We start from the raw sequence: 23630 nt of genomic DNA, 5'->3' as shown, positions 1-23630 counted from the left end.
CGATGTTCGGAGGTCTTTTCTGATTATCCGTTGAGCGCGATGGGAACATTGGCGCTGTCTGGACTAGCTAGTATGGACATCATTTTAGCTCGGTAGCATTAACGCTAATACTTAAACATTCAAGATGGAAGCCAAAACCGGACGAGAGTCATAGTGGAATAGCCTGAAATCACCCGGTACCCAAGCGCCATACCAGCTTCGGCCAGCAGGAGGCACTCATAGTGTTGATAAAGTATAGAAAATTATAGAAAATAAATTGTCATGCCGTCCTGTAAATACTGTGCAGGTAATGTGGAGAAGTGCCATTAAACTAGCTAAATTCTTTATCTCTCTCCAATCAAACATCATAGCTTCCTAATCCTCAGTATGAATTACTTGGTAACCAAATGGACTTTTATTAGATTGAGAGCGTGAACTGAAACCAAATGGCCCCTTAAAGGTCCATTGGTTTCATTTTACTCTCCCAATAGTTAAAGTATTGTTAAACATCAGCATTACTTAATTACTTCTACATATTAGAAAATGTAGAAGAATTGTTATTTTGTTGTTTTGATCAACGTTTGCCTAGTATCATGCCATGGAATTGTTGAACTAAATCTTATCCAAGGATAACAAAATATTCTTAGTTTTGGGTACGAGAGGCTGAATAAATAATGAGCTTTGAAATTAAAAGTGAAAATAACTCCCCACATTCACTAAAGAACCCCCCACATTCACTAGGTCTATATGAAAAGAACCCCCCACATTCACTAGGTCTATATTTCATGGACACTGCCATTTGGTTATGCAGGTCTTACGTTTGGTGGCTGGCAGGGCGTCGCGTGACATTGCACACACGATACTTCCTCTTCATCTGGCCGCAGTGTGTGACTTCAACTTTCAGACCTGTTCTCACACACACACAAACATTTTTTGAGTCGTTTTCCTTCGACCTATCACAAGCCATATGGTCAAAATTAATGTGGAAACTTGATGACACAGCGTGGCGGTGAGTGTGAAAATGTCAATGTATCCACCACGTATGAGGTGTCTGGTGAGAATGTATCCACCACGTATGAGGTGTCTGGTGAGAACTGTAATTTGCTACTCGCTACTGAGCGAGACTGGCTTGGCTCTAGGGTTAGAGAGAGAAGCCTGCCGTGTGGCCAATTCAAAAATAACTTAGGAAGTTTACCAAGACATTGTGTAATGTCCCGTTTGGCACACAATGAGCTACATATCAGATTTCACCAATTATGTATTGTACAGAGAGAACCATCATAACAATTTCTATAAGTGGAAACATGCACCACCGTGGGTGAGCTTTTAAGACCTACATGAATTGTGTGGATGCAGTGCAATTGTTTGCAAGTGTGTAATGCAGAAGCGTAAATAGAAATATTGGGATTGCTTTGAAGGCCCACACCCACCACTAAACTGGGAGTTGGGCCCACCTCTTATTTCCTTGGTGAATTTGACACGCTGAGAGTCTGTAAGTGGTTTCGTTTGCTCGTTGATGTTCTGGATATCTAGGACCTCGCACATGAATTCTATCACAGGCTGGGCACGGTAGAATGCTGTGGCGGACACTGTAGGAAACACAAATCAATTAAGCACACTGGTTATTTGTTCCACCTTGAAAATCAATATGATTGAAAAGGGTTTTAAGGTGTCTAAACTCTAAACAGTGGGATTAGTCTTTCTCTGCAAGAAATCAATTAGTAATTAAAAGCATATAAAACTTGCACATGATCAAAGAAAGCGTTCCACAGTGCAGGATGGGAAAAACGCTTGATCGATTTTTTTCTTTCATGGATGGACGAAACTTGTGGAGGAAGTGGCATGGTTTATGGAGTTTAAGGAGTATATTGAACAAGGAGAGGACAGATACATTACATTGAGGTATCTAAAGAGCCCATACTAATTTCTGACTGGAAATGATATAGTGATGACAAAGTTTGTCAAATTTGTTTATTCATATGCTTGCCCCATAGAGTAATAAAAGGATAGAGACCGAACCGGAGCGTTTGAGGTCCGGGCTCACGCACGTGACGTCATGAACGTCCATTCACCTCCATGAGAGTGTTGCAATTACCGGTACACATTTCGCCAGTAGGTAGTGGCACCTTCAACATTGGATAGCCTTACTGGGGGCTTGGCTTGCCCACACGGCTTTCATCGACTTCAATCGATACCATTAAACAATCGGTTCCAGTCCTGCTTGCCTGACAATGCCCACAATATATTCCTCGGTTGTACTTCTCCTTGTCATCACATAAAAATCATTGATTGCCAGCATGCAAACACATGAATGAATGGAATCTTTTTCACAGGTCATAGCAGACAGAGACGGCGTGCTCGGACAGGATGTAACCTTCATACATAATTATGATAGAACATCATTTGCAACAATAGGAGGGCACACACACATATTGCCCTAAAGGCCTTACCATCGATGTTAAGCATCATGTTCCACATGGCAGGTCGGACGGACTGATGGAAGCCAAACCACACCTCTCTGCCTCCACCCAGTGGGTGGTAGTAGCCCTCTGGAGGGGAGAAAAATGAACGCCCCACTGGAGTGTACCTGGGCAAACCAAACACAATAGCTGGTTAAGGAACTGAATAAAACAGATCTACAAGCTCATAACGCGCCACCAAGTGGCGCGCTACGAGCTTGTAGGTCTGCTATTTTTGAAAAATCGAAGAACGACTGACATAGAAACATAGCTTTTTCAGAAAACTGTCTTGATATAGAAGACATTTTTAGAATCTGATCTCAGGTCTAAATGGGATAAGTTGTGAAAAGGCCCATTAGATCATGGAGAAGTGGAAAAGGTACCTCATGGAAGGAAGGTGCCGCGTGATCACATCCAGTGCCTGAACAGAGTCCTCAGGCACTTCATTGAGGTGACCCGACAGGGCTTCCAGCAGCATCTGAAGGCTCACCACAGATACCCACTGAAGAGACACCTTGAAAGTCTGGTCTTTCCCCTCACCGGGCAGAGTCACCTCCAGATCCACCTACCCATGTAAAAATCAAGAGGAGAAAGAGAGAGAGAGTAGCAGGAAGGAGACAAAAATAGTAGGGGAGGGGATAACGAAAGAGAAGACACAAAACCATAAGTAATAGGCGTAGGCAGTGTGGCATTATATGTAAATGAGAGCGGAGGTGGCAGTCTATTTGTTGAGTTGTCTAAAAACAAAACTCAATGTCCCCGTTACCTTGAGGCGAAACCAAAGACATTTTTTTTTAAACTGTTAGTGTCATGACTCATGAGTACATCCACACAGAATGTGATTGATTACACAGCGATGAAGCAACTTAACTTGTTTTCAAATGCGGTTGATTATTCACTTTAAATGAAATCATGAATGAATGTAAGAATGAGTCATCATTTCATTGGCACGCTCCTTGTAGGCCTGTCACAATTATTACATAATCGTCTAATCGCAATTATTTGAGATAATAGCTTATAGATGAGCTATTTACATATTTTTGTTTGAGGGGCGCTAGCCCCTCCATGCCCAGCTTTCCAGATTTGTGTAAACACAAACATTGGCTTGTGATTGGCTGGTCACCCCATAGCCATAATTTCATTGGCTGAGCAAAGTACATATTGAAGATAAAAGTGAGGGCAGAAAAATGAAGACGGAAAAGTGAGGACACAAATTGGGATTGGCCAGAATGAGATAAGAGCGCCCCTCACACTCACTACACAGGTGTGACTTTTGCTATAAATAATATAAATAATACGCCTTTATTGAAAGATTTCTAGTAGACTGACAGGAAATGGGGAGAGAGATGGGGGAAGACAAAGGCAAAGGCCGTTGGGATTGGGCGTCGAACCCGCTGCACGCTGGCCCGTCAGGCTGGCTCAGCAGCCTAGGTGCCCAGACGGTTGAGCTAACCGCCCGGGGCTGCCCGGTCCAATTGTTGATTACCAGTCAAACCGACATGTATTCTTTATTCATACATTCTAATGTGCAATGCCAAAAACACAATTAAATCATTCATTGTCAATTATTTGTGACAATTAATCGTCAACTTCAATTTGTAAACGTGACAACCTAGATCCTGGTGTGTAGATGAATATAATACATATATGGACAAACCAGGCGAAAAACTAATATGTTGTTGATCCAAAGAGGAGAGGAGTTTAATCAGAACCCTACCCGGTCTCTCCCTATGGGTAAAGGATGGGCCGTGTACATGTTCCTCTTCCCGTCGTAGCCAGGCTGTCGGTCCCCAAAGATCTGCATCTTGAAGTGCCGTACCATGGTGTCCACCACCTCCCTGTCAGGATGACAAGCACACAGGTCAAGACGAACACAAACCATAATAACTAATAACTAAATGGTATGTCCAAGAGTAGAATGTGCACAGTCAGTGGATGCTCCGCATGTCTCTGAAGCAAATGCTTTTCAAATATACACCGTCTTTTCTAACCTCATACACACAATGTGACTGGATCGGTGATGTTACAGAAAGCGAATACATACATACACATTTCAGTCTACAACACTAAATAAACTATGGGTGTTTATTCCTGTGTTATATCCCTTTTCCCCTCAAATTTAGCCTAAATCATAAGCTCAGTTAAAATGTTTGCATGTTTATCTACACTCTACAATAGGGAAAATGCAGGTCTTTATATTTTTTTAATCCTTTTTTCTCTTCAATTTATTCACTATGACAATCAATTCGCCCCAAACACATGTCGGTGTGTCGTCAGTCACTGCTGTTGTATACTACTGGCTCACCTGCCAGTGAGGAGCCACTATAGAGAGGACATAGAACCTCCGCTCAGCACTACCTGCTGACAGGTGCTGCCCCAGTCCGTAGGCAGTGACACATATTAGAACAAAGAGTGGGCACTTTAGGATGTGCAAAAAAAAGAAGATTATACTTTCTCTGTTTTAACAGTTTGGCTCAGCACCAATGACGGAGGATGTGCGTTTACATATCTTACTCTGAGTGACAATTAAATACCCCCCCCCACCTAGCTTTCCGCCCACGAACACCCCGCACTGCGGTGGAATCGACTCCGTGGTGGTGGGCAGGTACTTTTACCACTGCACCATACACCACCCAGAGCAGTAGAGAGAGAGTTGTGTCATCTCCGTTCACTTTATCTGGCCAGTTCTTCTACACACACACACCTAATGACGAATAGTGACAAAGCTCTGAACCGGACGTCTACGGAATGCACTGGAGTCTATGGGCATTTGCCATCATTTCGAGTTACATGAACCATGTTACTGGTGCAGTTTTCTGCCCCCTAATTGGCGCAACTCTCAATACAAGGCACCAAAGGGACCCAGCAATACAAGCTCTTAACAGCATGCTCTGCTAACCTTACCCAGATACAAATGCAGCAAGAGACCAAGTGACAGCATTATACATCTTTAATCGGTGGAATGGAGTTATTGAAGAGGTCTGCTTCAACAAATGAATGACATGCGTGACTTAAAAACCTGCCTTGTATCTGTATTCCCGAGCGACATGGGTCGAGCCAATTACAATATGCCAATCATGCCATGTCAGGAGACAGAGGGCCAAGCTTGAAAAATCAATGTAGTGACCTTAGTGGGCAGCATACTTTTATACGCAATCATTTTCCTTCCTTTGTGGTAATATAGCCTCTAATGAATTCCATATTGTCTTTTCTCTTCATATAAAGTCTGGATAGACAGTGGACAGATTATTCACATCCATACATATGTTCATAGGTAAAGCAATTTCATCAGGTTCTAGAACAAAATGGTTCTCATTGGTGAATGCTGATAAATGTAATCCCCAGTCCCTTACAGTTAAAACACACTACACTGATCCCCCATTTAACAGGTTTACAGTTTTGACTTCTCTGGATCCGATCTCCCGATTTAGATTGTCATAGCCAGGACAGCTTGAAGGCCTTTACTCTCTTCTCCGGTTACCTACTGTACAACCTACTGTAAAAGCCCCAGCTCACCACCATTACATAACGCATTACAATGCATCACACACGGCCCCGACAGCTAGGGAACGGGTCCCAGGCACCTAGGCTGGCGATGCAGCCAGGCCTGACAGCGTGTCGCAGATTCGACTCTCAATCCCGATTACGTTTGCTGCGTGTGTCACTCCCCTTCCCTCTTTCCCCATTTCCTGTCAGTCTAACTGCGATTCATCAATAAACTAAAGGCTAAAGCCAAAAAGAAAAGGCCCGGGCCGGCCTAGAGTTCCAGGCACCTACAGTAGGCTGCTAATCCTGCCTGACAGCGTGTCGCGGGTTCAACTCCAGATCCCGACGACCTTTGCTGCGTGTCACTCCTGATCCCTCTCCCCCCATTTCCTGTCACCGTGCACTATCCAATAAAAGGCAGAAAAGGCCCCAAAACAATATATATAAAGATCTCTCTTTCATATGTAAAATGCAGATTGATGCACTTAAAACCTTCCATACCCATTTGTCAAGTCACTAATTGAGCCTTTAAAGCAACTAGACCTGTGCCCGTCGACCACCGGGCCTACGATGCAAGTTGAAACAATGAAAGACGCAACACCCGTTTTAACCGTATGTCTGTGTCTCTTTTGTGCCCATATATGGACGGAGATCTCTATACAGTATGTCTGTCGGCCTGTATCCCTTAATATGCATTTATTGGAAGATGTCAAAACTATTGTAATGGGTCTGTCAGTGTGCATGCATGTAACTCTTGGCAATAACTTATACACTGCATCATCAAATCACAAAACGAGGACATTACACTTCAAATATTGGATCTATATAATTCAATATTTAACATGGTGCAATTTGTTTATCAAAGGTCACGGCTATTTCGGCATAAATCTTTTCTGAACTACTATGCATTATAGAAGGATGAGACTGATTGTATTTGAATGCAAATTTTAGTTTTTTCACTTACTATACTTCAGTTCACATAAGCCAATTCCAACCTAATTCTATTGGGCATTTATTGCCCCACTATCGATCTCAAATCATCATAACGGGTTTAGGTTGAAAAATCTGTGAAATAAAATTTCCTAGATTTCCTAGAAATGTGGCAATGGGCCAACAATCCATACCTCTAGGCACTGATCAGACAGTTTTCATTCCATTCCATAGGACTCAACTTGTTCTCCAAACTGCCAGCTGTCTTAAAGTGATCAATGACACTAATACTTGTGTTGTACGTGCAGTTAGGGGTCAAGTGTCTCGCTCAGGGACACTTCGACACATTGCTGAGCTGAAATCGTACCTGGGACCTCCGGAGTCCTAGGCGGGCTCACTACGGCCTCCCCTAATGAATTTCCCCAAAAAACATTCGGTATACTTGCAATGCCTTTCAGATACTGCCGTCTGTGTATTTACCTGTTGACTCTCCGGGGACGTTTCTCAGGCTTGATGTCGATATCATAGTGATAGACATCAATCTTGGGAATCTGCACCTGGAAGTGGTTGGCCAAAAGGCGAATGGGTTTCCCCACTGTGCCGAGTCCCGGACGCCGTGGCGGCTGGAACAGAGAGGGAGGTGTAGGAACCTGAGGAGGGCCTGGAGTAGAGAGAAAAAGATATATATAAATATGTACATCCTGATTCATGCAGTAGAACCGCCAACGTTCTCCTATATGGTCTTCATGAACAGCCTTGACATGCAAATCAATACAGTCATCTATACTATTGTATTGTTCCACCCAAAGCTTTGTGAATTTACCAGGAGCATGAAGGAGCAAGTAGTTGTTTAACTAGAACTAAGACAATATTTCAGAGAGAGAGAGAGAGAGAGAGAGAGAGAGAGAGAGAGAGAGAGAGAGAGAGATTCATGGCAATGCCAATGAATGGTTTAGCTTGGATAATGGAGCTTGTAATATCTTATCATTCGTCACTGTCAGGAGGATACCAATTAACTCCATTTTTGAATTCTTTATTATTTTTAATTTAAATCAACGCTAGTATTAAACACCCTTTACATCCGTGTATTGTTTCAAAAATAGTGAACCAATGAAAAGTATCAAAAAACGCTTTGGGAAGAAGCTCTCAACTCCATTGTTGCCTCAAGCCGTCTGTGAAAGCCACAGAGCTGCTGCTGCAGTCAGACTCGTAGCGCAAGATAAACACACCGACTTCTCTCGCTAGTTTAATGAAACTGCAACTCCGTCTCCGAATCCCTCTTTGCAGAAGTTATTGTAATATTTAAAGTCCTGCTTATTATTGTAGGCCTATATAAGCAGTGTCATGAAGCATCAGGGGATTATTTCACACGTTGTGATGCATTGTGAGCTTGGAGATCCATTGTCAGCTGTTTTTATCAATAACGGAAAATGACGGAGAGAACCTCCTATCTCCACTTGGAGCTGGATTCGGGTAAAGTGGTGATAATATATTGAATGCAAGTAACTGACTATACAAAGTCAGAATACCAACTTTGATAAGGCAGTATTGCTTTGTTTAGTTTTTTAATTCCATGAAAAGACTTAGGTGGTTTCTTCCCGACAGCAGAGAGGTTTCTATTTATGGAAATGTGTCTTTCACTGCATTGTTATCACCATTTTACAAAATAAACCATTCTTCCACCTTATTTTTATAAAATACCAAAGAAATAAATGAACACTTTGATTGATCCATGACCCTGGCCCATGAACTAGATAGGTCAACCAGGGACGTCGCTCAACAATGACCCTCAATTACCCCGTAGCCCCTCCCAGCCGCACCCAGACACATAGGGCATCCACCCCGACACAGCCCAGACAAAGACCATACTTCTCTCAGACAGACAGCAGCAGGGCCATATGGGGGGGGGGGGGGGGAGGGGGAGGTGGGGAGACGACGACGACACACAAGCCATGAGGCTGGGATTTACTGTTACACACCACACACAGGCACCATCCCACACATGATGAATACGCAGACCACCTCACACAGCTACCTATCTATGTCGTTACATACCATCCCCCACCCTGACACTCAGCTGGTGCTTCAGTCATGCACATGCATTACAAGAGCAAACCTAGCAGAGGTTAGCACATAATAACCTGGATAACATTGAAGATTTATAAAAAAGAAAATCACACTTGTGTTAAGTGAGGGGCGCATCACTCCTTTAAACAAACATCATACTATAAACAAACATTAAGTCCATAGACTTGGCTGACATATGACGTAACTTCAAAAGCCAGATGCTGGACGGGATAGCGCCCCTCAAACAGGGAAGCAAAAACAAAGCGTCTACAAATTCGGAACAGGAACAGTATTCTGAACAACAGTAGCCTCCTTGGAACTCCTGGTGGTCAAAAGTGTAGCATGGAAAACGAGGGTTGGGTGGCAGGGGAGGGGATGTAGAGTCGCTTAATGCTATTGTCAACTGACAGCTAGGGGTTGTGGGGGGTCCTGAACCCCATGCACCAACACGCTCCAGTTAGCAAGTGAAGCGCGAGAGCAAGGACAATAATTGGGACCCTCCCCATAGTTTCCTAAAAACAGGCTCCTCAACCACCCTGGGCCCCAAACAACCCCTGACTCCCTCCCTCCTCCTTTTCTGTGGAAAAAAAATCCCTTTTACTTTTTAATATTAATATTGTAATTTTTTGTTTTGTGCATACAATACACTATGCAAGAAAGACAAACAGCAATTACACACACACACACACACACATTGCCATTGACATTGAAGGGAAAATGTATGTCATATATAAACGAACAAATCAGCTAACCAATCACAGGCAACAGGCATTGTTTTTGATTGGCCAGTATGAGATAAGAGCTCACCACATTTCACACAGGTGTGATTTTTGAGTGGTACAACCACTCCAAGGAACAGCAATGTCCGTCTTCACCTATGTGACTATGAGTACCGTCTTCACCTATGTGACTATGAGTACCGTCTTCACCTATGTGACTATGAGTACCGTCTTCACCTATGTGACTATGAGTACCGTCTTCACCTATGTGACTATGAGTACCGTCTTCACCTATGTGACTATGAGTACCGTCTTCACCTATGTGACTATGAGTACCGTCTTCACCTATGTGACTATGAGTACCGTCTTCACCTATGTGACTATGAGTACCGTCTTCACCTATGTGACTATGAGTACCGTCTTCACCTATGTGACTGAGTACCAGGCAAAAAGAAAAGTGGCGCTGTTGTGAGGCAGGGGGAGAGGGGAGTTGCACCACTCAGTTCACACGGGTGTGCTAGGTTTGAGAAAAAACACATTTGATATGGTTTACGGTTTCTTACTCTATGGTGGCTGCAAATTAATGAGTGAAACTGTTTTGGTGAAATTGTACTAAAATGCTGAGAAAACTGAGGTTCTGTCAGGCAACGGGTTCATCAATGAAACATTTGACTATATTTCTTGTTGCTTTTTCTTTCAATTATCCAATAACTTCTACCTGGCCTGGCAAGTCTGCTCTCCAGCTAAAGCCCCAAGCTAAATTATATTAATTAGAGAAGTAACAAGCAGCTCAGGGTGGAAACTGAAAGTACAGTCAGAGAGTGAGTGAGTGAGTGTGTGTCAGACATGTTGGTGGATACTGTAGGCAAGGCTACTTTTGGCATAAATTGTGAATTGTCATGTCGGGTTACATAACAGTAATGTTCATGTGTTAAGTGTACACTTTTGCATGTATTCACTGACTACAGGACAGACAGTGGTTTGCGCGAGCCATGCACATGGAGCACGGTTAGGACAGGGTCTTCCTCTTCCGTTTTCACCAAAAACAGTGCTGTCCCTATATATAGACACCAGCTGCCACGCTGCAAGGGTGGCGGGTGTGAGTGAGCAGGGCTCTCTCTGGACAGATTTTACACTGGTGGCAGTGCTGCCACTAAGTTTTCAGTTAGTGGCAACTGGCAAGACAGTAGCACCGAATTTGGCCACAGAAAATGTACCACACGAGTCACAACTAAAGTGAATCATTAGCCTACATCTCAGCCTTTCGGAGGTATTTCACATGAAATAAAAGTATGTAGGGTACACTTTATTTTATTATCATAATGTTAAACATAAATGTGCCCCTATTTTAAAGGCTGCGGTTTATCTACTGTTTATTGGAATCAGTATCTGATGACTCGTGTTAACTTCAGGTGGTGGTGGGGTATTTTTCTTAATGAAAAAAATGTTGATTATTTCACTTATTTTAAACGTATGAGAGCTGAGCAACAATGATTGAACACTCTAGGTTGCTACTTTGCACAGAAGAAGGTTGCCATGCTGGACTATATTGTGCGAGAGAGACAGAAATGCCACCAGTGGGTAGTTCAAGAGATCGAGAATGAGGATAATAAATAATCAAACAAAACCAGCCAACTGTTTTCAATGTTTGTGTTTGCATGAACACTCAAATTGTCCATTCATTGTCAATGGGATTTAATGTTTGTGTAGGACAAAGTTTGTGCACATACATACACCAAAAGCTGGACATTGTGTGAAGCAAGTGGTGCCTTTTATAATGATGTATAAAATGGTAAATGGTGCATTTATATAGCGGCTTCATACACCGATGGCGAAGGAAACCATGCAAGGCACCAACCTGCACACCGGGAGCAATTTGGGGGTCTTGATCAAGGACACTTTGGCACTAACTCAATCAACTGTATTCAGTACTGTAACAGAATCCACGTTAAAAAGAAATTGCGATAAAAAATGTCTTAAAGGAGGCGCATTCAGTGATTTGGAAAACTCCCCGGTCTGCCCCGGTAACAAGATGTGCACATGCACACACACCAAGGCCCGACCCCACTCGATCATGATTGGCGGAAGGCCCCTCTCTATCCTGATTGGATGAAGGCTGGGCCACCTAGTCAAAAACGAAACCAAAGTATTTTTGACCCCAGGGGGACAGGAACTCCTTATATTGTCAGCACACTATAGTAGGGAGGATTATCAAAACAAAAAAGTTATATTTGAATTAAGTGATATCACTGAATATACCTTTAATCCACATACAATCATTTTACATGGCCGCATCATACTTCATCCTACTTTATAAACAATAAAATCCACGTAGAAATAGTCGTTGAAACACAATCGAAACGATAACACACAAGCGCCACTATTTTGCATACGCTCAGACCAAATTCGTTAGGGTCACTTCACTTGTTTGAGCATAACAGAGGAACGCAGCAGCAGTGAAACATGACGTCTCTCTGCCATGACAACATCTGAGTGTACCCACAGACCCCTGCGCGGACTGCCAGAGGCACGGACCCCTGGTACTACCGTTTTTCCAGGCTTGTAGATCTGCGCTTTTTGGCAAAAATGGCCAATGCTCCGGAACGGAGGGGGGACTGGTCTACAGGAAAGGAGGTCCTCCGAACGGACACATACAAGTTGTATGTGTTGTATGATACAACACATCCAAGTCAAGTGTAACAAACTTAAACTCGTGTGAGCAGCCAGTCGCCGACATTTTCATGAAATATACTGTCTACTCTATGTTGTATCTTGTTATACAGTAGTATATATGACAATGAGACTTTAATTGACATTTAACTACTCCCAAGACGAAATGTGAGTTAAAGGCTGCAATTTGTAAAAAGAAAAGAAAGCGTCCAAATATGATTCCTAACATCATTGAAGTGGGACTCATAAAATGTCCCTGGCGTCCATCTAAAAGACCACCCACCCCTGGGTCCCGGGACCCATTATATTGAAAACATATTTACATCACTGCAAATGCCACCAAACCATTGCAGCCCTGGGTTTAAGTGCATAACTGTACTTGTTGGGTGTACATGTGTGTCCCTGCACAGAATGCTAGGACCTGTACCTCTACCTAGTACCTTCTCAACAACCAAACGTGTCATTTCCTCAATGCCCCCCACAACCAGTTTGCCGCATAATGGGGGGGCAATGCACAGGAAGAGAAACTAAACACACAACTGTCAACTGCCACTGCTGTGGGGGGGGGGGGAACACATCAAATAAATATCTTTCTTTTCATTTGGCATTATATGGTATTACAGTATATCCTGTTTAGGATAGGAACACCTTTGGGGGTTTTTACCTCTCAAAACAGGAACCCCTTGTGGGGTAGTCGTTGTACAATGTACAGTATATAGTAACGTTTTTTTGTTTGTATATACTTTGTCGATCAGGGCCCCCCCCCCCCCCCCCCCCCCAGGGGTCTGTACTTATTTAGCACCCTCCTTGTTCTCCTCTGCAACAAAACTGTTTAGTGAAAATAGCAGATCTACAAGCTGGGGTTAGGCTATTACGACATGCCCAGAATAAGGATGCTAGGGTATATGTGGACTGGTTAAAACTGCTTTCACACTTCAACCTGTTTAGAACAGATGTGGCAAGTATGGGGAACATAGTATATTTTTAAGTATCATCACTACAGATGCATTGCACAAGGCAGAAAATGCAAACAGTGTTTGGAGAACACTAATTTAATGAGCCATGAGTGTTGTGTGTAAGTTGAATTGCTACACTGTCTATGTATCACAGTAAATAACCATTTACCCCCCTTTTCATAATTCTAAGTCCATAAGAGAGGGGTTGAGTTAGGTCATCTCATCTCTGACATGCATCAGCTACACAGTAAGTGCACCACTTCATGATGAATGGCAGACATACTGCCAGACGGAAGCAAGTGTCTATAAAGACACATCGTTCAGCTTGGGTTCTATCCATCCCCTAACTACATTAAATGAGAATTGCAATATTCACTGTGCACACTGCAAATTGAATATGAACTTTTTGTGACTCTATATCCATTATGTAGGCCAAGAATTGGTCATATCTGTGTACACAAGTCCAGACTGACACACAGGCTTAACCTGAGCAAGAGGATGATGAGTCATAGCCTACAAGGAGTGAGCACGGAACAGCGTCCGTGCACGGCCACACACACACCTGGCAAATCACCTGGATTAGGACACTACACAATGACAAGTGTAAGAGGTAGAAATGGTCCACTGCCAAAGGACATTCACAAGACAGTAGTATCTAGTTGTACATTTAGCTATGTGTAAGTGTCAGCGATAACAAATCCCAATGTGCATTTGTATTTTGTTTTTGGAACAGCCGAGCAGGGAATTCAGACATAGATGCCATCTCAAATCTCGATCAGTCAATAAAAGTGATAAAAGGTGATTTCTGTGTGGTTCTTTGTGAAGACAATTAAGACATTCTCTACAAATAAACCATGGGAGGTCCTATTGTTGTTTAGCCATAACATGACATCCAGCTGCTGTGTGTATTCTTGCAAACACTGATGTCAAATCATTTCTCTCTTAAAAAAAGGTATGAAAACAACTTTTCCCCATCTGCTGGCCAGAGTGACAGATGGATTCCAAAAAACATCTAGCATTAACCAATTTTGATGAAAATGTACCTTCTGAAGGGGTGTAGATTGATTTTACCAGCAACTATGTAACGAGTAATTATGAGACAGCGAGTGCTGTTTCAAGGTAGAGGAACGTTAGAGAATCTCCCCAATAGTGTTTTGGTGTAATGGTTCAACAGCAGTGGATTGATTATAGTTCACACACCTGGGGAGGGATATGTATCCCCACAAACGCCTTCAGCCCTCTTTTTTAAATGATGTGATTCAACAGTAGAGTTATTTTTCCATCTGGTTCATATTAAGGATATACAGGATTCCTGTTATGGTTGGTCATGCTTATATATTGCAAGTAAACACAAATAAAATGGCTCTACTGACATACAGATGCTCTGTATGTCGTGTTATCAATATCACCACATTATCTCAGTTTCTCACATGCATCCCACTACATATTGTACAGTTCTACTGGACACCCAAAGATGGAAAAAGGAATAATCATAAACATTTTGATGATTAATTGAAATGCTGCGTGAGTGTATAGTGTGCAGTATGGCTTACCCCATCGTATCGTATAGTGTCTACTGGATCGCTGCAAAAGGTGCCATTTTTATTGCAATGCAAACTATAATTTGCATTGCAATAATATTATGCGGGCCAGCAAATCATATCGACAAAAACGCCACCCATTGTAAATTATTTACTAAACACAGTGCAGCGCTCCATTCATGTGTGCACTACAGGCACAGGATTTCTTCACAACAAGAGGCGATGCTGGCGCGTAAACCAATGACAGTTAAATATAAAATAATGAATTACGAGTCACAGCAGAGACTGTAACAATCTTGTCATCTAAAACGTGTTATTTTTTCCATCGTTTTCATTTCGACCATTCTTTCTGTGGCGGACACAACACAACATGGCATGCTCGAGAGGCACGGTTTCTAAATGACAATCGTTCCAATTATGCTTTACAATACACGAGCTTTCTTTCACTCGAGGAAATGTCTTGAGTTGAATGACAGGTGTATAATTCGACTGCGTCGTGTTGCTGCTGCAACATCAAAGCATTGTAGCAGCCAAATCGTTTTAATAAAATCATAAACGGATAACAACGTAAACACACGACGCGGAAGGAAGGTCCCAGTTAAATCCCCCACACACCACACACACACACACAATGCCAGAGTTACCACCACCACGAGCCGTACGTGCTTCAGATCAATACAGTGGGCACTGGGCAGACATTCCTTTCATTTGTAATAATAATACATTGCATAATCTCATTGGACTCGCGCGCCCGCCCAGGAACCGAGCGTGTTTTCGGTGTAAACAACGTGTCACACACACACACGGGCTGGGCCCGCATCTATAAGCTCTCGGTTGTTGTGTTTTTTCCCCCCTCAGTCTTCCCCCCAATGCTTTCCTGCTGGCGTCGGAGGAGGCCTCGCTGCAACCACGGCCCCCAGTGAAGCAATGCACGCACACTCACATACATAGTCGTGGGTCTGCTCGTTTTTTTTGTTCTTTTTCTCTTACCGGGTCCGAGCGCTTCCATGGCCGAGGGCTCTCTCTCCGTCTCTGTCCCGGCCTGGCGGCTCCGTACCGACACTGAAATTGGGGGCGGTATCGCGAAGCTTAAAAGTGGCTAAAATAAGAAATGGGGGGATATAGATGCGTAGCTGTGTATGTGTGAGCAGCGAGCAGCTCGAGGATGCGTTGCCTTCTTCTTTTCTGTTCTGTGTGATTTCCACTCCTGAGGATTTGTAAGTAGTGAGCATGCGCCGCCGCGGAGGGGAGGGCGCTGTCGCTCGAGCCCCTGCGCGCGCTTGCGCAATCTATTTCTTTCCCAGAAATGACTACATTGAAAATTGTATTGAAGTAGAATTGTACAATGTATTCCCGAAAGTATTCGTTCGTGACCCTTTAGCTATGTATGAATGAATGAATAGTTTATTTCGATCTTTCAGAGAGGCAGACATTACACAAAAACAGTTTACTTTTTATTTTTTTAGGTGATCGAAAAGGCATAGGCAGAAGCTTAAAGCTTTAGTGCCTATCCTTATCTCAACGTATTCCAAAATACTGTTGAAGATATGCATAACAATCAACATATAAACAAAACAAACAGATGCCATTTATAGAATGAATAAAAACAATTCGATACAAAACACACACACACACACACACACACACACACACACACACACACACACACACACACACACACACACACACACACACACACACAACACACAACACACACACACACACACACACACACACACACACACACACACACACACACACACTGTCACACACATATATTTATATTGTAAACAAATCTATATAGCTGCTGTTGTTTTCTAGATTTTAGTTATATGTCATATATAGCACTTGGCCCCCACCATCAATCACATCCTCAACTTTCAAATCAGACAATGTGACAATAAACAATAAAATATCATTAACACACACTCACACAAATACTACCAGCAATGTAAATACATAATTCTTAACATTAATGCTAATTTTATATATAGTCACATTTGTGATGATGGCTATGGCCGTTTTTAGCCCAATGAGTGTTTTTGTGCAAAACTAATGTTTGTAATGGATTCAGAATCTTGAAAAACCCCTAGTTTGATATGTCACATGCTACTTACAGCATAATGAAATGTTGCTATTTCTTGCCTTATGCTCATGCATAAAGTGAATGGCAGATCGAGTGGCAAAGTGAGTGACAAAGTGGATTTAATGTTGTTTAAAGTAATTTAATGCAATCAAACAGGACTTTTCTGTTTGTATGTATGGGTTGTGAAGACCAGAAAGTTGTTTTTTGCCACTCAGTAGGCATTCCCGCATAACTAACGGCTAACGGGTATGATGATGATGTCATGTGCATACCCTCTATGTTAGCCTAATGGTATGGTCACATATAAACCCCTACAAAACAAATTGCTCAATAAGTTGATTCATGAATGTATGTAGACAATATTTTAGGCCATTAAAAAAAACTATATACCAAATTTCCCACTCCACACCCCTGGCTGCCGGACTAACAGGCGTGGTGCCGAATGGCAGTTCGGAGAGACCAAAGAACTGGAAGGCCACTACTATCATCTGTAAGCCTGAGGAGAATGCACAAATGATCTGTGTGCACACTTGTCCCTGATTGGCCAACCCGCCCCGATTAATTGGCCGAGCTTCGTGTAACGTTTCTGTCACATAACCAATATGAGGAGAACTTGCTCTATAGAACAATGTGGATCCTGGACCTGTGCCATGTTTTTGACTTAAGACTCAAATTTGGGAAAGGTTTCAGCCCAGTAAGACCTTCATTAACTTCCATTTCTTATATAAAGCTATGCCAATCAGGATTACATGATGATCACACATGTTATGGTGACCTCCTCTCTCCTACTTCCCATACTGTAGGCTACCTTCTGTCCTCAGCCATTGTCTTTGAACCTATCCTTTCAATACATTCTGACCAAATTCTGATAAAGAATATGTCTTCCTTCTGCTCCATCCCAACATTACTGCCATTCCTCTATACTTCCAGATTATATAGTGCCATATTTTCCTTTTCATCATGTCATATTTGAGCAACTGGTTGGGAGGCATACATCCTCAATGCAATATTATATGTAAAATATACTTGGAATATTAAACTTTTTATTTGGACATCTAAGTGTACGTCTAAATATCTCGTTTTTGGGTATGACCACACCCAAATAAATTATCTTTAATGTGTGTCGCCAAACATGGAGAATATAAACAATATGCCAGTGGATCAAATGCATTTACACAATACTTTCATGTGATAATTTTTTTGTTTTTGGACTCATTCTCACCAAGAAAATCGCAAAATGGGGAACTATTTTGTAAAAAAAATCTTTAAAGTCTTGGATAGAAGTACAATATCTTATCATAGCACAAAAACTATTGTGAATTGAAACATAGGGTCAACTATTGACAGTGAATAGATGCAGGGTCTAACAATGGCTTTGTTTCCCTGTGACTGTGACCATCATATTGATGACGTTAGCTTTGCCCAAATATGTAATCCAAGCCCTATTCACTTACATACATCATACAGTAACATTTTACAAGTATACAAGTTAAATATTCTATGATAGCCTTACTACTGACAGAATGCATGAGAAAATATGTTGCTGTTCGCTCTAGTGGTTTGTAACATCAGCTCCAAACAGACACACAAGATTTACTTCCTTGGCCTATAATGGAAAATTGTGCACAATAATTAAGTTCTACTATAGGACAGTTAACCGGTTAAAGTTGTCCTAGCTGGTCATCATTCGAGGAGCGATGCTCATTGACATCAACTCCTGGAACAAAAGTTTACAGGCATAGGGCATCCGAACAAGAGAAATCTGGGTTTTGTTGCGACACCCTCTACATTCATAGGTGTGTGTCCTGGTGTTGGCAATGGCAATCAGCCCACACAGGTTACATACATGCACCTGATATGGATCTGAAGCTTCAAACAGACGTTCTCTGAGGAACTGAGCAGCACCGTGTGCGATTTGACAGTCACGCTCCATCTCACCAAACCGGAGACCACCATCACGTGATCTCCCCTCCATAGGTTGTCTGTTGAGGATCTGGATGGGTCCTCTGGCTCTGGAGTGGATCTTGTCCTCCACCATGTGTTTGAGACGTTGATAGTATGTGAGACCAATGAAAACCTGAGACGCCAGTTTACGACCAGTAAAGCCATTATATAAAACCTCGTTTCCTCTCGCGTGATATCCATACGCATCCAGCAGGTCAGAAATTTTCTGGACATTAACAGCATCGTTAAATGGAGTGGCATCGCCAATCTCCCCTTTATTAGCAGACACCTTTCCCTGCAGACACTCGATTAAATGTCCAACTGTCATACGAGATGGGATGGCATGGGGATTTATGATGATGTCAGGAGTGATTCCTTCACATGTAAAAGGCATGTCCTCCTGTCTATACTGTATTCCGCAAGTTCCCTTTTGGCCGTGTCGACTGGCAAACTTGTCTCCAATTTGAGGAATTCTAACAGATCGAACCCTGATCTTACAGAACTTGTATCCCTGCTGGTTGAGAGTGACCATGACCTGATCTACGATGCCGGTCTCACTGGTTCGGAGGAAAGTGCTACAGTCTCTCTTGGTGTAGCGGCAGTTGGTGCTGTCCAGCTCATCATCGTTATCTGGCAGAGTAACTGTTTTCCCAATGACCACATCATCTCCTGAGACTCTGACCCCCGGAGCTATCAACCCATCATCATCTAGCTTATCGTAGATGGCATGTCTCATTCCCTGACATGTATCCTTGGTGGGTTTCTCAATGTTCTCAACCTGATCAACGCCTTTCTTTGACTCCTGCTCCTTGTAGCACCGATAGAACACAGACCTAAAGAACCCTCTGTCAACAGCTGAACGGTTCATAATAATGGAGTCTTCCTGGTTGTAACCAGTGTATGAAGCGATGGCAACAACGGAATTTATACCAGCAGGCAGTTCTCTGAAGCGAAGGTACTCCATGGATCTAGTGGTGACCAGGGGCTTTTGCGGGTAATAGAGCACATGGGCTAAAGTGTCCATACGGACATGGAAGTTAGTGATGTAAACCCCCATTGCCTGTTTCCCCATAGCTGACTGGTATGTGTTCCTGGGAGACTGGTTATGGTCAGGGAAGGGTATAATGGAAGCACAGACTCCTAGGATCATGGATGGGTGGATCTCACAGTGGGTGTATGTGGAGCAGTAAACGTTCTCCAGTAGGTTATTAGGGGTCATTGCTAACATCACAGTCTCTTCCTCCAGAGTATCAATATACTCCACAACACCACTGTTCACCAGATCCTGCCAACTGTAGTTGTTGCTGTCTCTCTCTTTCAGTTTTTCTATGTGATGAGTCTTCAGCAACAATTTCTGTTTTTCAACAATCAGCAGGGGGCGACAGATCCTCCCTGCATCTGTATAGATCCTGATCTCCCTTTCTCTGATATCTCTTATCATAGACACCTCAGACACAATGATGTCCCCTTTTGTCCTTCTCAGATTTCTCAGCTCATTCATCAACTGTTCTGGGTCTTTATGAATGCCAACCCAACATCCATTCACAAAGATCTTAGTTGCATCAGCGATAGCAGAAGGTGAGATTGCTTCTAGGTTCTCCATGCTCCACGTATCTAAAAACTCCAAGATAGGAGAGGGCTGAGAGCCTACTGATATGTAGGCCATGAGTGCTAGGTTCTTCACCAGACCTACAGCATGGCCCTCAGGTGTCTCAGCTGGACACACCATTCCCCACTTAGTGTTGTGCAGCTGACGTGGTCTGGCAAGTTTTCCGTCTCTGCCGATAGGAGAGTTGACTCTACGGAGGTGGGAGAGGGTGGAAGCAAAGGTCAGCCGGTTCAGCACCTGGGACACTCCAGCTTTAGCTTGGTGAGCTTTCTTGCTATCTCCCCAGTTGCCAGTAGCCAGAGAATACTTCAAACCATCAGAGATTATTCTGGTTTTTATGGCCAGTTCCAGGTTGAAGTCTCTTCCTTTGTCAATGGACTTCTGGGCATAAATCCTGATTTCCTTCAACAGGTTATTAAACATCCCTCTAAAGAGGGATGCCAATAGAGGTCCAGCCAGATCCAACCTCTTGTTGCCATAGTGATCTCTTTCATCCAGTTCTCGTCTACCAAGAGCAGCCAGTAAGAGTCTGTGTACCATGTACCCAAGGAAATAAGCTTTCTTGGTCTCACATAAGTCACTGACACCAACATGAGGTAGGATTTCCTTCTGTAGAACCTCTTTGGCATATTTAATTCTTCTCTCCTTTGTAACACCAGGCTTGGCTCCTCTCGACCCTATGAAGTTCAGAGCCACTTCCTGTGACTGGATTACAAAGGCCTCATCCAGAGAGGGTTTCACCAATTCCATCATTTCTGGGTCATCAAAGTCATAGATTATGTGTTCCAGGATGTCTCTGTCCGCAACAAAGCCCAGAGCTCGGAACACAATGATAATGGGAACTTCCTGTCTGATGTAAGGCAGAGTTGATACAATCCTCTGGCCTATATTAGGACACTTCTTCTGTGCCGCTCTGGCCATCTGGCTAACCCAGATGGGGCTTGTGGGTCTGGAGGAGTTCTCCAGACAGGAGCGACATTCTGCAGTATAAGCATATTTACTGTCCTTCTTGGCAAACACATACACAGTGTTGGTGGCCATCTTCTCCTGAGCAATCAGGACCTTCTCTGAACCGTTGATAATGAAGTAACCTCCAGGGTCTAATGGACACTCATTCAGCTCACAGAGGTCGCGGTCCTTTAAGTCCTTCAGTAGGCAGTAGGTGGAGCGAAGCATGATGGGTATTTTACCGATGAAGGTCTGTGGGTGTTGCGTTTGAATCTGTTCTTCACCTTTTTTAATGATGGTTTTAGTTATGTCTACGTACAGTGGGGCAGAGTATGTGAGGTTGCGTAGTCGCGCTTCATTGGGCATCATGGGAGATGCCGCACCGTCCTTCTCCCAGTGAGTAGGTTTGGACAAATAGATCTGTTCAAACTTCAACAGGTAGTTTGGCGGTTCCTCCACCTCTCCAGAGGTGTGTTGGGCCTCCGCCTGCAGAATGACAGGCGGAGCATCTTCTACGATCCTCGGAACTGACATCTGAATGAACTCATCAAATGAATCCAGCTGCTGACTCACCAAACCTTTCTCATCAAAATAGGAGCTGATGACAATCCAGCAGGCCTCCTGCCACAGATCTGGGTTAATATCATCACCTTCATCATCCTGGCCAACCATTGCACTGTGCACATAGGCTGATCACTGCCTGCCTCCTGTGAATCGTTTTATTTTTGTTTAATGAATTTTTATTTTGTCTGATGTTCTTGCACTTTAATCACAAAATATGTTGAATAAAATGTTTACATTAAGTAATATAAATCTATTGCTATATTGTTCTGCTGATCTGTAGAGGTCTTAATGTGTTTGTAGGTAGTGCTCGGATTAAGTGCACATCTAAACCCAGTTCCAACAACTTATATAGATAGACTGCAGGTAAATTTCTGGTCTGACATCGCACAATACACAAACCATTACCAACAATGCCGATTTACACAGGCAGATCCTGAATTTGGTATTGCTATTCGGGAACGATTCAAGTCAGGAACAATGTGAGTTGGGATGCCCCCTGCACACGGTTATACAATACCCATTGCCTATACTGCCACACACGCACCAAGTTTGAAATCGGGCGGTCTGATGGTGTAGGGCAGGCTATAGGTGGCTGCGTTGCACACTCGCCCATTGGGCCATGGCTCTTTAGCCGACTGGTAACGCGGCTTGTTTGGTCCTGGGTTCACCTCCCGGCCGTGGCTACTTTGGTGGCAGCGGTGTTGCGTATCAAGTCTATGGGCTTTAATGTTTGTTGAGTACTAAACGATTACGTAAGAGGTCATGTGGCCGATATAAATACAGTGGGTGGCCCTGGGCCGTGGCTCAGCGGTCCAGGCACCTTGGCATGGTTGAGAACCATGCACTGCCCTAGAGGGCACTTCTCCACTGGAAGGGCATCCTAGAGCAGTGGTTCCCAAACCTTTTAGCCTGTGACCCAAAAGAGAGATTCGATGTTTGCCTGGGACCCAAACTAGTGAAAATAGCAGATCTACAAGCTATTTTCACTACTTCTTAAACATTTGTCTTCTAATTTATAGAATTTCTTCGATTTTTCTTCTCCATTCTCTAATTGTGTAGACTTTGTAAATTAAGTAATGCAGGTGTTTAACAATAATTTAACTCTTGAGAGAGTAAAATGAAACGCCTTATGGGTCCATTTGGTTTCATTTTACACTCTCGAGAATTAAAGATCTATAGCCTACACAAGGGTCCATGGTTACCAACTCTGCATTTAGCTGGGGACCACCTGGACTACTGGTGGTCCCCGGACCACTGGTTGAGAACCACTGCACTGATATATAGTTATTGGCTCAGCTAAACTATTTTATATTTATATAACATTGACATTACATTTTGTTTTGTTGTTTTGTGTGTATATACATTATTCAATATATATTATAATTTTTCTTTCAAACCTCTTTTAACAGGCATTTTAAATTATTGTTGTATTATTTGTTTCGCTTGTTTTACTTATGCAAGTAAATTGAATAAAGATGCTTTCTTTCTTTCTTTCTTTCTTTCTTTCTTTCTTTCTTCCTTCCTTCCTTCCTTCCTTCCTTAGTTTACAACGCGTCTGTTTTTGACTGTAGAAATGTGGGGATGGGCGGGAGGCCTGCTTGAATGCTTGTATCCTATCAAACCAAACCCCTGAACCAAACCCAGACAGTCCGCCCCGCCGGCTCTACCAGGC

The 23630-nt window shown here is 43.0% G+C and overlaps 2 protein-coding genes across 7 annotated transcripts in view; both read right to left on the bottom strand.

Moving 5' to 3' along the window:
* ago4 (argonaute RISC component 4) overlaps nucleotides 1–15982 on the bottom strand; it is a 32189-nt gene extending 16207 nt beyond the window's left edge. For 3 of the 6 annotated variants that reach the window (XM_080787016.1, XM_080787018.1, XM_080787017.1), the window contains exons 1-7: nucleotides 15798–15982; nucleotides 7335–7515; nucleotides 4156–4276; nucleotides 2822–3003; nucleotides 2430–2566; nucleotides 1410–1568; nucleotides 798–885 (exon numbers count right to left, since the gene is read on the bottom strand). In XM_080787016.1, coding sequence (XP_080643142.1) covers nucleotides 798–885; nucleotides 1410–1568; nucleotides 2430–2566; nucleotides 2822–3003; nucleotides 4156–4276; nucleotides 7335–7515; nucleotides 15798–15816 — 887 coding nt within the window. In that variant the 5' untranslated portion in view covers nucleotides 15817–15982. The remainder of the gene's footprint in view (nucleotides 1–797; nucleotides 886–1409; nucleotides 1569–2429; nucleotides 2567–2821; nucleotides 3004–4155; nucleotides 4277–7334; nucleotides 7516–15797) is intronic. The other 3 variants (XM_080787019.1, XM_080787020.1, XM_080787021.1) reach the window with 1 other exon arrangement.
* A 2583-nt stretch (nucleotides 15983–18565) lies between these two features.
* Nucleotides 18566–22066, bottom strand: LOC308331699 (DNA-directed RNA polymerase II subunit RPB2-like; the record flags this gene model as incomplete). Its single annotated transcript, XM_080787190.1, has 1 exon — nucleotides 18566–22066. One exon carries the CDS (start codon nucleotides 22064–22066, stop codon nucleotides 18566–18568), a length of 3501 nt encoding a protein of 1166 aa, XP_080643316.1.
* Between the last annotated feature and the right edge of the window lie 1564 nt (nucleotides 22067–23630).

This window comes from Protomyctophum bolini (genome assembly GCF_963924005.1).
Source record: "Protomyctophum bolini genome assembly, chromosome: 17".
NCBI classification, from domain to species: domain Eukaryota; kingdom Metazoa; phylum Chordata; class Actinopteri; order Myctophiformes; family Myctophidae; genus Protomyctophum; species Protomyctophum bolini.
This window is presented reverse-complemented; position numbering and strand designations above follow the sequence as displayed.